The sequence below is a fragment of the Oenanthe melanoleuca genome, chromosome Z, assembly GCF_029582105.1.
Source record: "Oenanthe melanoleuca isolate GR-GAL-2019-014 chromosome Z, OMel1.0, whole genome shotgun sequence".
In the NCBI taxonomy this organism is placed as follows: Eukaryota; Metazoa; Chordata; class Aves; order Passeriformes; family Muscicapidae; genus Oenanthe; species Oenanthe melanoleuca.
In genome coordinates this window covers 29690843-29703658 of record NC_079362.1, presented here as the reverse complement: position 1 = coordinate 29703658, position 12816 = coordinate 29690843, and the positions used below count along the sequence as shown (strand labels likewise).

Genomic DNA, 12816 nt, shown 5'->3' with positions numbered 1-12816 from the left:
GGGGCTCAGTAGTACCTTTATTCCACTGTGAAATGAGAGAGAAGATCTATGGATGTGGCAGTATGTCAGCACTGAACTTTGTGTGTGTGCATATTCGTGTTAACATACGCATGTGTATATATATAAAGTTATTTTTAATTGAATTCTGACACAAGCCACTAATTTCAACCGATTTCTGAATGGGAGCAGAAGAAATATAAAAGCAGCATGGACTACTCAGCAAGAGTCACTCTAGTCAAACAATCTCATTAAACCTTGTAATAAATATATAACAACTACACCAGGTACTTTAACAGGGCCCAGCTTACCCCACAGGTATTTTAGGATCCGTCTATCAGTCAGCTGCAGAGCTACAGTTTTGGTCACTGGGCTGCAGTACAGGCTGATCACTTCTCCATCTACAGGCAATGACAACCTGATGCAAGACAGAGGAAACACAGAACATCAGTAACAGCAAATACACTTAAGAGCAGATACCTCACTCCTGCCTTTCTTGTAGCCAGATGAAAAGATGCACATCTCCAGCATGGACATACTTTATCCATGTAAGGATCTTCTGCAGTCTTCTCACACTTATGTCAGCTGACAGTGGCATCGCAGAGCACCAGCAACTCCAGCCAAGAGGCATCTGCCTAACTGTGCTGGTCACTGTCAACACTGCAGCACTCTGCAAACATACCCCGCTTTTTCTGTTCTCATGCAAATCAATCTGTCTTTGCTGGGTGAGTGCTGCAAAAAGAACTCTCCCAAACTTTTTGGGAACTGTAATTCTGTATCCCAGGTGGCTTTCTTTTGAGTCTGGTTTTAGCTCAACTGGCCCCACAAAGACCAAGAGGAGGCGGAGAAGGAGGAGGAGGAGGGGGAGGAGGAGGAGGAGGAGGGGGAGGACTAGGAGGAGGAGGAGGAGGAGGAGGAAGAGGACTAGAAGGACTAGGAGGACTAGGAGGACTAGAAGGACTAGAAGGACTAGGAGGACTAGGAGGACTAGGAGGAGGAGGAGGACTAGGAGTTTTGATGGCTACTGGTCCCCTTCTGGACCTTGATAATGGTGGGTAAAGGGTAGAATGGAGGAATTCAGGGTCATGTGCCATCCCCTCTCCCCAAGGGCCTCGAATTCCAAGGAACAGAGCTATCCTGTTACATGCATGTTTAGCATGCACCATTGCCAGGCTGTGTGTAGGCATTAGGACTACAAGGAAGTGCTGACCAGTAGCCAGCTTCATGAGATGTCTGGCTCCCCCACCAGAAGACAGCCAAATTCCTTAACTCATGGCCTCCTGGCGGCAGGTCTAATAAGAGACTTAATCCCTTCTAGGCACTGTCCAGAAGTGTTCTCAGACTCCAACCACAACTGACAGATCTCTAGTACCGTAAATTCAGGCGCTCTTCTTCAGCTCCAGCCACGTGAGGCACTGCAGTCAGATGGTGAAGGACAGACTGAGCAGCATGCTGACCTTGACCAACAACCAGGAAGCTGCCATCTGGCAGCCAGGTGAGAAATCGGAGCCCCAGAGGATTCATCACTTCATTGCTGCTGCTGCTCACATCGAGTCTGTCACAAAACAAAAGAGGTTTGCACACAAATAGAACCTGACTTCAGTAGGCCATCTAACTAGAGAGGCAGAGGACTTGCTAAGCACAGCCTGGCTATTCAAATAGACAGCATGGCTGGGAGAGCTCCAGTGAAGAAACACAGCTACTTAAAGGATAAATCTTGCCACAGGCTGAGCTGGAGATAAAGGATGAGACCTAGAAAGCTTCATCTGTTTTCCCTAGGTAGTACTGCTTCCATGCCAACTAATTCTAGGAACAAACAGCAGGCATGGTGGGATTTTTAACCTCAACACTGTCTCTGCCACACAAGCAGCTCTGTTGCTCTGTGTGTTGTGATCATGGGCCTGGGCACTGCATGACCATTTCTTTGTGCACCAGGCACAGGAAGGCACAGGAAGGGATATTTCAGTGCTGTCACTAACAGTCACTGGTTCCTCTAGAGTGAGACCTCAATAAAGGGCATTTCTCAGCAGATACAGCTCTTTTCTCCCCTCTGCAGCTGTAGTAGTTCTTTATTACCTGTAGGTTTTATCCAGGTATGGTGTTTCCACAGCTGCTTTAAAGCCATTTCCTCCCACAGCTCCAAACTTGACAGAAGGGTCATTCACTGTACTCTGTCCTAGTAAACACAAAGCACAACAATGCAGAGTTGAGAGATCCACCCAACAGAGCCCCTTCCATCTTCAATCTTATAAAAAAGTAGATGCTACATGAAAGTACTAAAAGTCAGAAAATGCCATCCCTGCTTGTACAGCCAAAATGTAATTCTCATTAACAATCACTTCGAGGAATATTCCAACATTGCAGTACAAAACAGCTATTTCCTCACAGCACACTGTATATAGAATTCCTTTGGGAAGTGCGGGGTGCTCCAGACAGATTCTCAGTCACTTCCCAGTGGCAGTCAGCATCATGCCATCAGAGAGGCTTATGCCAAATACTATGTGCTGCACTCAAGCTGAAGCTAGGCAGTGGAATATTACTAGCACAATTACATAGTCAAGTGCCAAACACCGTCTTTTCACAAAGTTAATGCACCTTACTAGTCTCCCAAGGTGCTATTCTCAGGAACACAGGGTTTCTTTTAAGGAATTTGCAACTTGCTCTCACCATATCTGTACAGAGAGATCCTGTTATCAGCATCCAGGACAGCCATGTCCCCACTATGTTTGGGATCTGTGTGAAATGCAACCTGATTAACTGCCTGTTGGAGCTGGAGCTCATAGGTACACATAGGTGGAGGAACCACAGCATGCTGGAAGGCTGTGACAAGCACTTTATCTGTGAAAGAAAAGAGAAGAAAATCCAAGATGCACCCCAGTCCAAATGTTAGTGCAACTCTTTCTGGATTCTTTATTGGAAGCAGAAATAATATTATAAGAAAATGGTTGCTGCACTCTTAGTGGTTATCATCATTGAGCTACCCACCTATAATTGATTACCCCACCTGTAATGGATACAATTACAGGGACCCCTCCTTAAAAGCTTTGTAGAAACAATTAAACAAAGAACTGAGTATAAAAGGCTACCCCATCTTTTCTGATCCTAGAGCTAGAAGACTGTCCTACTGCTTACCTCCATCTATAACAGCCACATTCGCCATATGTTGACTATTCTCCCCCAGACCATGGTCTGTGATCCAATGCCAGTCATAGAAGAGGTACTGCCAGCCCTGGCAGAGTATATGCAGTCTATACAGGTTCTCTCGGTCCCATAGGAGTGACACCAACTGATTTTCCTCCAAGCACCCAAAGTGTAGACTTTGCTTCAGGTACCAGTGATAGTTCCCTGTGGTCCACAGCTGAACTGTAGAGAAACAAATACTTACCACAGACTAGTATTTGAGACTCAGCCCAAACTCTCCTTCCCAACCACCATTGCACTTCTAGGGCTGGGTTAAGTGAAATTAAAATAACAGTCCTGGTCTTCAGTTCTTGAGCTGTGTCAATACAACACAGCACAAGAAAACAACACACTTGTTTTGTGCAAAAGTCAATCCTAAAATTCACTGAGCTGTCCTTGTGAGATGGTACCCTTGTTTAATGTAGGGCTCAGACCTTTAGAATACCATTTTACCACTCCTAGTTACAGCAGCCTGGAAGACGCTTTGAACTCAGGCTGAACTATCAGTTCTTCCTCACCAGCTGTGGTTTTGGCTGGGGCAGTTAATTCTCTTCACAGTGTCAAGTATGGGATTGTGTCTTGGACTTGTGCTGAACACACGGTGGCTAAGTCATGTTTTAGTTATTGCTGAGCTGGGCTTACAGAGAGCCAAAGTCTTTTCTGCTCTTTGTACTGTGAAGCTGGCAAGGAAGCTGGGGACACATAGGAGGTCAGGAGGGGACACAGCCAGGACAGGTGACTCCAGCTAACTAAAGGGATATTTCAGGCCATATGACATTATGTTCATATATAAAGTGAGAGGAAGAAGGAGGAAGAGGGGGATATTTGGAATGATGGCATTTTTCTTCCCAAGTAACCACTACACATGATGGGGCCCTGCGGTCCTGGAGATGGCTGAACACCAGGTGCCCACGGGTAGCAGTGAATCTATTCCTTGCTTTGCTTTTTATGGAATGCATAGCTTTTGCTTTTTCAAAGCAAACTGTTATTATCTCAACCCACGACTTTTCCAGCTTTTACCCTCCTGATTCTCTCCCCAGTCTTGCTAGTGAAAAGCAGGCAAGTGACTCTGTGGAGCTTGGCTGCTGTCTGCAGTTAAACCTTGACACCAGCACAGCAGTCTAAAAGACACAGCCAAGCCTCCAGGGTCTCCTACCCTGCAGGTAAGTACTCACTACTAATGACATTTGCAGGCCAAGTGTTAAGAGCCAGAGCCTCATGGAGTGCTCTCACCATAAGTGTTTGGTTTGGAGTTTTCCACCTTCAGGTCTTCCAGCCATATAGCCAGGATTGTAGAATCTGCATTCCAAAGCATTTCATTAACCTGCAGAAATAAACATGGCTCTTACTGATATTCCTGCTCCCAGAACGTTTACATGACCAGGAGGTGTTCCAACAACAAACAGTGCATCAGTTAACATACAGAGTGCTTGTGTATTGCAAAGCTCCTGACAAGGCATCCTGAGAAAACCACAGATGAAGAGGCCACAAAAATGACAGTGGCATTCTCTCTGCTTTCCTTGACACTGAGGAAGCACCTGCCAAAAGACCTCCCAGCATCCAAGCACAGAAGCTGAAGTAACAACCTAGCAATAGCTTCACTTATTTGGGATAATGTGAGTGTATAACCTCAGTCTTGCAATGGCTGAAAAGTACTTTTGAATCATTTGCCTAGTATGAAGTATACAGAGCACAGAAGTACCCCAGGGCTACAATAATCCTTTACTACATGTCATTGTTCTACAGGCTTGTAGAGGGCATTGCATCTTCTCCACTGGCTTTTCTATTGTTCTCTTTTCAGGTCACTTCCTCCATTAGGATAAGCACAAAGTATTCAATTAAAAATCTCTTCCTAGAATCTGCAAGAGATCTAACCCTCTTCTCCATTACACTCCCATCAAAGAAGCCCAGACAAAGAACTTACTTTGACTTGCCCTTTCTGGAAAGGGAGGGTGAACTCTCCATGAAGAAGTCCATTCTTTTCCAAAAAAACCACATCATGTCTGTTGGGCTTTTCTTGTGTAGCTGCTATCAGGTTTCCTGAGGGCCTTAAAAAGAGGAAAATGAAAATGCATTGCCCACACAGTAACTAACTGTCATTTTAAACCCCAGTCATCTCATATTTTTTTTCCAGTAACATGAAGAAAAAGACAGCAGAGGATGTGTTTTCCTCAGCACTGCTCAGACAGTCATAGGTCCAGCAAAAATCAGAGCTTATATCCACAGCTGACCAAATTAATGTCAGCACTAGGAAAGGAACCTGTAAAACTTCTTTCTTTAGTTGAGCCCAAACTCATTTGACACTGACTACAAGCAGAGAATGGATCCCTTCTTCCCACTTGTGATGCAAGTATTAGGATTTCAGGGTTTAAAGGGCTACTCTTCCTCATGTTGAATCAGAAGGCAACTTCTTCAAGTTTTGGGAAAAATCAACAAAATGCTGAAGAAATTAAAATTATGCTGATCAAAGACTGTGACCAGGAAATAATAAGGAACGCTGCTGTTGGCATGCAGACTGCAGTACTACTCACTTCCAGGACAGTGCTTGTTCTAATCCTGAGATAGGCTCACTTGTTGACTGCAGCACAAGCTCTCTGCTCCATACCCGGACCTTCCGAGCACCTGCAGGTTGAGAGAGCAATGAGACAAAGGTCTAAGAAAACACTGGGAAGAGACTTTCCTAATGTAATGAGGGTAGAATAGCAAGTTTTGATGCATTTCTCTTGTGCACCTTAAGAGCTAAGAACTTATTCTATGTCAGGCAGTTCTCCCATAGTAACTATGTGACTAAAGAAACTGTATTAGGAATTTCAGTCTGATGTAGTTCAGCCATAATCATTTCCCCCTCCAGTTTTCATCATAAAAATGTAAAAATTTTACAATAAATTTATGATCGTCCTTAATCTGAAGTACTGAAGGTAAAAACCCAAACACCTGGAATAGCAGTATGGTTTGATGCAGTTCAATGTTGACCAATACACCTGAACTGCTCAAAAAGTAGTACTTATAATAGAAAACATCAGTTACAGTCTTAGAAGTAAAGCATATGCTCATCACCTCTTTGACTTCAGTGAAAAAACAAGGGAAAAGTATCACGAGTATTTAAAAAAACAAGTGTGCAAGGCTAAACTCTAGTATGAGGGACAGTGGGTATATGAACCCAAACAGATTCATCCATTTGGAACTGAGAGTGTATCAGGTATTGCTTAAAGCTTGGGCAGCTGAAAAAAACAGTTCAGATAGTACCTACAAAGTAGTACTCCCTCCTGGCAACTGAAAACTAAACTGCAAAGAAAGTATTCAAAATATTCTATCTATAAAATGGCTCTGAGAACATCAGAGCAGAGAACAGGGCAATGAAACAGCTCAACTCCCACTCGCTTTAGGTAGCCAACAGATCACAAACAGTTCTTGCCTTACCTAGATTCTGCTTAAGAAGCTCTTTACATATGCTGGTATTTCAAAGAAGTTTGGTGCCATACCTGTCTCTGGACAGACAGCACTCACTGCAACAAACTGCCCATCTCCTCTCCACGTCACCCGAGGCCTGCCATCATCCCAGGCTGGTGCCGGTAACACTTCCTGAAGCCACACAAAAGCAAATTCCATCAAAGCTTGGGAAGGCAACTGCTGTCTTTGTCTAAACAGACTGCTCCTTTAAGAGCTTTAGGATGAAATCCATCCATTAAAAAGTGTCAAGACTAGTAATTAAAAACTCGCTATTCAAAAACATTGTTTTAGGAAACATTAGAATTAAAACTATTTAATTCAATCTGCTCCTCCTCCAAGTGCATATAACTGTCTCTTCACATGAGCACACACAATCCTTCCCATCCACCACGGTCTCTACTTATGGACAGCAGTGCATAAGCCAGACATGATAAACTGAGATTTGTTAAAAGTAGTAAGTTCTTTAATTCAAACTAAGATAAAAATGAATGATTTCAGACAACACAGAAACAGACAGAAGCAGTCTATGAAGAGAACCACCAGAAAGGTGGTAGCAAATTGACACCCAGGAATAACAGAAACTCTATTTGTGCACGTTTTCCCTGAGAGAGCATTGGCTTGACACAAAAAGAAGCAATATAATACCGTTTGTTTGCGATGTGCTGCCTGCTTCCCTTCTGATCCATGGAACTGTGTCTCCTTTTTACCCCAACCAAGAGCAACAAACTTTCCTGAAGAAGAAATAATCCTTGTAGTGGAAGATTTATGGATAATATCTTAACTACTGTGCACTGTACTGTGTACATAACCACAGCCTCAAGCCGCCCACATCTTCTCCCAAAAAAACCTGCTGGGAAGTTATGTAGTCTAGAAAGTATTTTCGTACATGAATTTATGTTGACAAGTAATAACATTGACTTTACCCTTCAGCTGTCCAGCAGCATTACAGGCTAAACAAAATGTCTCCTGGGGCCTCAAAGTGCTCAGCTCCATCTCCTTACTTTCCACATGCTTACAACATATGACTTACATCAGCTAGGGTAACTTCATGTCAGTGCACCTCTCACCTTCTCCGAACTCATCTTGGTGGATTTGCTTCTCGGTAATTGGTTCAAAATCCCGTGTCATCATGATGAGTGTCTGCTGACCTGCAAGGCAGATATTAAATACAGTATTGGTAATGGTACCTGCAGCAAGTAAAACCTCAAATGTTCTCCTGTGTGCTCCTATTTCTCTGTCATGGACCTGAATATAGAAAACATGGTACTAGAAAGAATATATCCTTCAAAACAAGAAACCTCAAATTGAAATGGAACACTTCCAAGTTTTTCTACTCAAAAATATGCTTCCTGGCCTAACCTTAATAAGTCTTTTTCACCTTCCAAAACAAGTACCTGGTTCCTTTTCTCTTGAGATATGAAGGATAAGAAGGCAACGGGGAATGGTCACCATGGATTTATGAAGAGATCATACCATCCTGATAACCTCCTACAGTGAGATGACCAGCTTTTGGATATGGGGAGAACAGTGGATTTCATTGATCTTGACTCTAGTAAGGCTTTTAATGCTGTGTGCCACAGTATCACCACAGACAAACACAGGAAGTATGGGATAGATAAAAGGACAGTGAAAAAACCAGCTGAACTGCCTCAAAAATTTGCTAACACTGTCAGTAAGTTCAGCTCCAATCAATCAATCCCCCAACAACTTGCTCTAGGTAACACACTTTGAGCAAGGTGGTTGGATTAGACAATCTCCAGAGTTTCCTTTCAGTCTCACTCTATGATTCTGTTTTGTCTGAGGCTAATTTTATTTTCTAGGTGAGTCACATCTGCAGTTAATTACAGTCTCTAACACATATATTTCCTGCCAAAGGCCAAGAAAGAGTTTTTGTTACTAAGAAGTCAAGTGGTGATATAAAAAAGTCTTTATGTTTTTGAGGCAAGATCAAATGTACTCTCCGGGAAGATTTTAAGGACTAAAACCTCTTCCACAAAGAAGCTCTTTGGGCCAAACCAGTTTCTGCTTGGATCTATGAAGCACTTCATGAATCATGAAATTAAATCTAATGTATAGGATCTGGTAGAGTTTTTTTCCACTTTAAGTCTTAGTCCAAACTTTTTCTTCCTCTCTGTCAATCTTAGTTATGTTTTGTGCTTTGGCCATAGAGAGTTTCACTCTTACAGACAAAAAGCTTACAGGCTGTTGTAGATACCTGTTGCAAGCAAAACAAGCTCTTGGTCAGGACTCCAGCTCATGACACTCAGACCGCTGTCCACACTTCCAACACATTCCACCTGCAAGACCAAAGTAAGATCCCAGGAACATCACTGTAGCACTATCCAAGCACAAAAGCAAACAGTCACCAAGGCAAAAGAAAATTGCCTCCTACTTAAAAGAGAAGTCTAACTTCACACTTTGTGTCGCACAAAACTAAAGAAACATTTCTGACTAAAAATGGTTCTAGAATGCTTATGAATAAAGTGAGGTAATGTAGAGTCTAGCACATCCTACCAAAAACAGTTTTAGAAAGAGCTTTATTCTGCAACTCTTATGCTAGCACATAGGGTGCCAGTACTAATATAGCCAGATAGGGTCTGTGATTATATTGGTAAATATTATTTAATAAAAAACCACAGACATAATGACTTCTACCTAGAGAATTCCAACAAACAGGTAAGACTCTGACCAGCCTGTGTATGCTGAACTTGACAACTGTATATACCTGCACCAATGTCAAAGTTTATGGAAAATTGGTTTTACTGGGCCATCATGAGCAGTAGGCAGAGAACTTTTGTCATTCCTGGTTACCCTGACTTGCAAAAAGTGTGGAACAAAACAACAAATACACCACTCATTGTGTTAAATAAAAAGATGATGCCATTCAAGGAATTAGGCTTGGGTGTCACAATCTTTTCAAATAAGAAAAGTGAGACTGGGCACCAGTCAACAGGGTAACTAACACTCTTGTAGAGAGGGTTTCAGAATAAGCAGAGCAATCTTCCAGGCCTCTTTCTTGGTGCTCAGCCTGCACCAAAAGAAGACTGGAAATTAAAGCAAAAAACCAGAAAAGCAAGCCAAAATCCCACAAAATAAAGAATCTGAAGTTACACCTGTTTGCTGACGCATCTAACACTGCAAAAAAAGTCTCCTGTATCATGAGCTCTGTTAATTTCTATTCCCTTATGTTTTACGTTGCAATACATTTTGCAGATACAGCTAACTGCATATTTAAGTTGTATCTGCAAATCAAGTGCAAACATAAAAAAAGTTCCAAAGCTGGAAATAACCAGAAATTTTACAGCTAACCCACACAGACCACTATCATCTCACCCATTTAAACCTGCATTGTTGGACTGATACTGCGGAAGCCGATTCAGATTTCAGAGGGTGCTGCTGTGGTGTTTAAGTGCCTCGCTGAAGATGATACAAATCTGACACTGAGGACTGAACAGGAAGCAAGTATCTCAGTTACTGCCACATCCGAAGTCAAGTCAACATGTATCACCTGATAATGGTAGCTACACTGAGAAATTATGAATGGATTACTTTATTTTCACCTAGACTTAGCAATATCCTCTTTCTGTAAGACTCTCCAGCAGATCCTTTGCTGCTGGTAGCCGACTGAGCAAACTTAGAGGACCCAGACTACGGCCAGGCAAGCCATCATTTCAATTCTGGTTCTTTTACAGGGCACATATTGTCTTTAATCATTCTCAAAACTACCCAAAAATCAGCTTGTCTGTCCAGATAATGGAGACTAGAAACAATTCAGTATGCAATGAGCATACAAGTGGTGCCTGAAGAAATTTTAAGTGTTACTCTTTGCTCTGAATTTCCTCAGTACTGCTGAGTCTTTCCAGCCATGTTACCTGTTTTGTGCTCAGATTGCACAGTAGAATGTCTCCAGCTGCTGTAGCAACACACACACTCTCCTGCTCTGGAAGATCTTCAAGACCCACAATGCAGCCACTTCCATCCTCAGGCAAGAACCCATCCACAGTCAGGGAAACTTCTCTTGACACCTTGATACAGAAAAGTCAATGGCTTATTAATTACACATCACCTCACTGGGATTTTTGAAGAAATGACTGTGTAAAAGCCATAGACATATTCCATCCTACTACAGTTGCACAAAGCATTACACAGTAAAAAGAGTGTGTGAATAGCACCAGAAAAAAGCCAACTTGTAAGTACTTATCTTCACTTATCCACAGGAAACCGTGAAGATCCTCTTATGGTAAAAGTGATAGAAGAAAATGAGAAAATCCATATACAGAAGTAAACAATATACAACTTCCAATGTGCCCTGCTAATTATCTTTAAACACCTTTTTCATTCTTCACCACTGTATCAACATTAAGAGGTGCACGGGCAGCTGCTTTAAGTGCACTGTTCTTAAGGGGCACGCAAACTTCTAAGACACAGCACAGACAAAAATTTCTAAGGAAAATAATCTGGATCGTTAAGGTACAGCAATATTTGAAAATTAAATCTCTGGAAAGCTCCAAAGGTCTTTTGTCAGTTAATTTCAGAACTGAACGTACTAAAGGATTAGATGCCTCAGAGTTGCACAGTGACAAGAAAGTAACCCAGTCCTAACAGGAATTCATGACTCAATAGCATTTTATTCCTTTAGCGGTACGTTGGGTTCTTTCCCCGCCTAGTGCAAAGTTTCAAAAGCTTCTTCTTGTACTCTTCACTATCTCTTTGCCTGCTTGGCTCTGTTTTGTGAGCCTGTCCGGATGCAACTGTTGGCCAAGTCGTGCTTAAGACTAAACCACCCGAATGACACGCGTCAAACACAGCCACGCTCTTAAAAATTCAGATTTATTATTTTAGAAGCACAAAAAGCCTCTTCAGCCGCCCAGACCACGGCACGGCGAGCCAGCAGCAAGCGGCGGCGGGAGCAGCGGGAGGGTCCCGGAACCCGCAGACTCGGCCGCCGAGGGGGAGCCGCCTCAGGACACCGGCGAGCACCCGGCGTGATCCCGCCGGCCGAGGCGCAAAAACCCCATTCCAGCTTTTCAACCAAAGCCGTCCCAACACACAGGCAAGCACCAGAACCCTGCCCCGCAGCCGCGGCTCTCACCGAGTCCCCGGCGGGATGCAGCTCCACGAGCCCGTACGGGGAGCCCACGAGAACCGCGCCGGGCTCGGCGCCGAGGCAGAAGCACTGCGGGGCGCCCGTGGCGGCGGCGGAGCGGCACCCGCCGGCCCGCAGCAGCCGCAGGTTCCTCATGGCGGAGGGAGCGAGCGGTGCAGGCCGGGCGCCGAGGGAAGCGCGGCAGCGCACGGCCTCAGGGCGCCGCCATGTCGCGCAGCGCGGGCGGGCGGCGCAGGCGCCGTGCGGGTAGCGCTGCGCCGGGCGGAGCGCGGCCGCCCCTTCCCCTCACGGCCCGTGCGGCAGCGCCGGGCCTGCGGCTGCAGCGGCGAGTGTAGAGTACCAGCGCCCCGTCAGCCTGCACAAATAACACAATAACCGAGCCTGAGGGACAGCTTCAAGGTCACCCAGTCCAACCATCCACCCAGCAGTGCCACTGTAACCCTTAAACCACATCTCCAGATGCTTATACACAAGGGTTGGGGGACTCCACTGCCTCCTAGGGAAACCTATTCCAGTGCCTGACCACCCGACAATGATAATTTTTTTCTAATATCTAATCTGAATCTCCCGGATTAAGGCCATTTCCTCTCATCCTCTCACTGCAGGCACGGCAAGAAAGACTGAGCCCCACCTCACTATAGCGATGGGTCACCCCAAGCTTCCTCTTCTGGAGGCACAACAACCACAGCTCCCTCAGCCCATTCCCATAAAACATGTTTTCTGGTCCTTTCATGAGCCTTGTTCCCTTCTCCAAACATGCTCCAGCACATCACTGTCCTTTTTAAAGTGAGCAGCCCAGAACTGACACAGCACTCGATGTGCAGTCTTGCCAGTGCCAGCGTAGAAAATGGCAGTGGGAGCAGGATGATTCGTTTGGAGCCATTTGGGCACTAATCAGCTGCAGAACTCCAGCTGAGACTTCCAAGGCACTTCTACAAGGACTTCCAAGGCCAGCCTTCACATAGGTTAGTGCTGCCCTGATGCCATGGCTTCTGTCACACTCTGCCACCTCCCTCCAGGTGTGGCTGAGGGGCAGAAGCTAATTCAGCCTTCAGGGGGAAGAAGGACTTCATGCAATCACA

At 44.5% G+C, this 12816-nt stretch overlaps 1 protein-coding gene across 2 annotated transcripts in view; it reads right to left on the bottom strand.

Annotated features, from left to right (window-relative positions):
* Nucleotides 1–11961, bottom strand: part of ELP1 (elongator acetyltransferase complex subunit 1) — a 29672-nt gene extending 17711 nt beyond the window's left edge. The window contains exons 1-14 of one of the 2 annotated variants that reach the window (XM_056514395.1): nt 11720–11961; nt 10500–10652; nt 8843–8924; nt 7695–7775; nt 7273–7358; nt 6660–6759; nt 5709–5799; nt 5102–5225; nt 4411–4501; nt 3130–3360; nt 2665–2835; nt 2074–2173; nt 1370–1552; nt 309–415 (exon numbers count right to left, since the gene is read on the bottom strand). In XM_056514395.1, coding sequence (XP_056370370.1) covers nt 309–415; nt 1370–1552; nt 2074–2173; nt 2665–2835; nt 3130–3360; nt 4411–4501; nt 5102–5225; nt 5709–5799; nt 6660–6759; nt 7273–7358; nt 7695–7775; nt 8843–8924; nt 10500–10652; nt 11720–11869 — 1750 coding nt within the window. In that variant the 5' untranslated portion in view covers nt 11870–11961. The remainder of the gene's footprint in view (nt 1–308; nt 416–1369; nt 1553–2073; nt 2174–2664; nt 2836–3129; nt 3361–4410; nt 4502–5101; nt 5226–5708; nt 5800–6659; nt 6760–7272; nt 7359–7694; nt 7776–8842; nt 8925–10499; nt 10653–11719) is intronic. The other variant, XM_056514396.1, reaches the window with a different exon arrangement.
* Between the last annotated feature and the right edge of the window lie 855 nt (nt 11962–12816).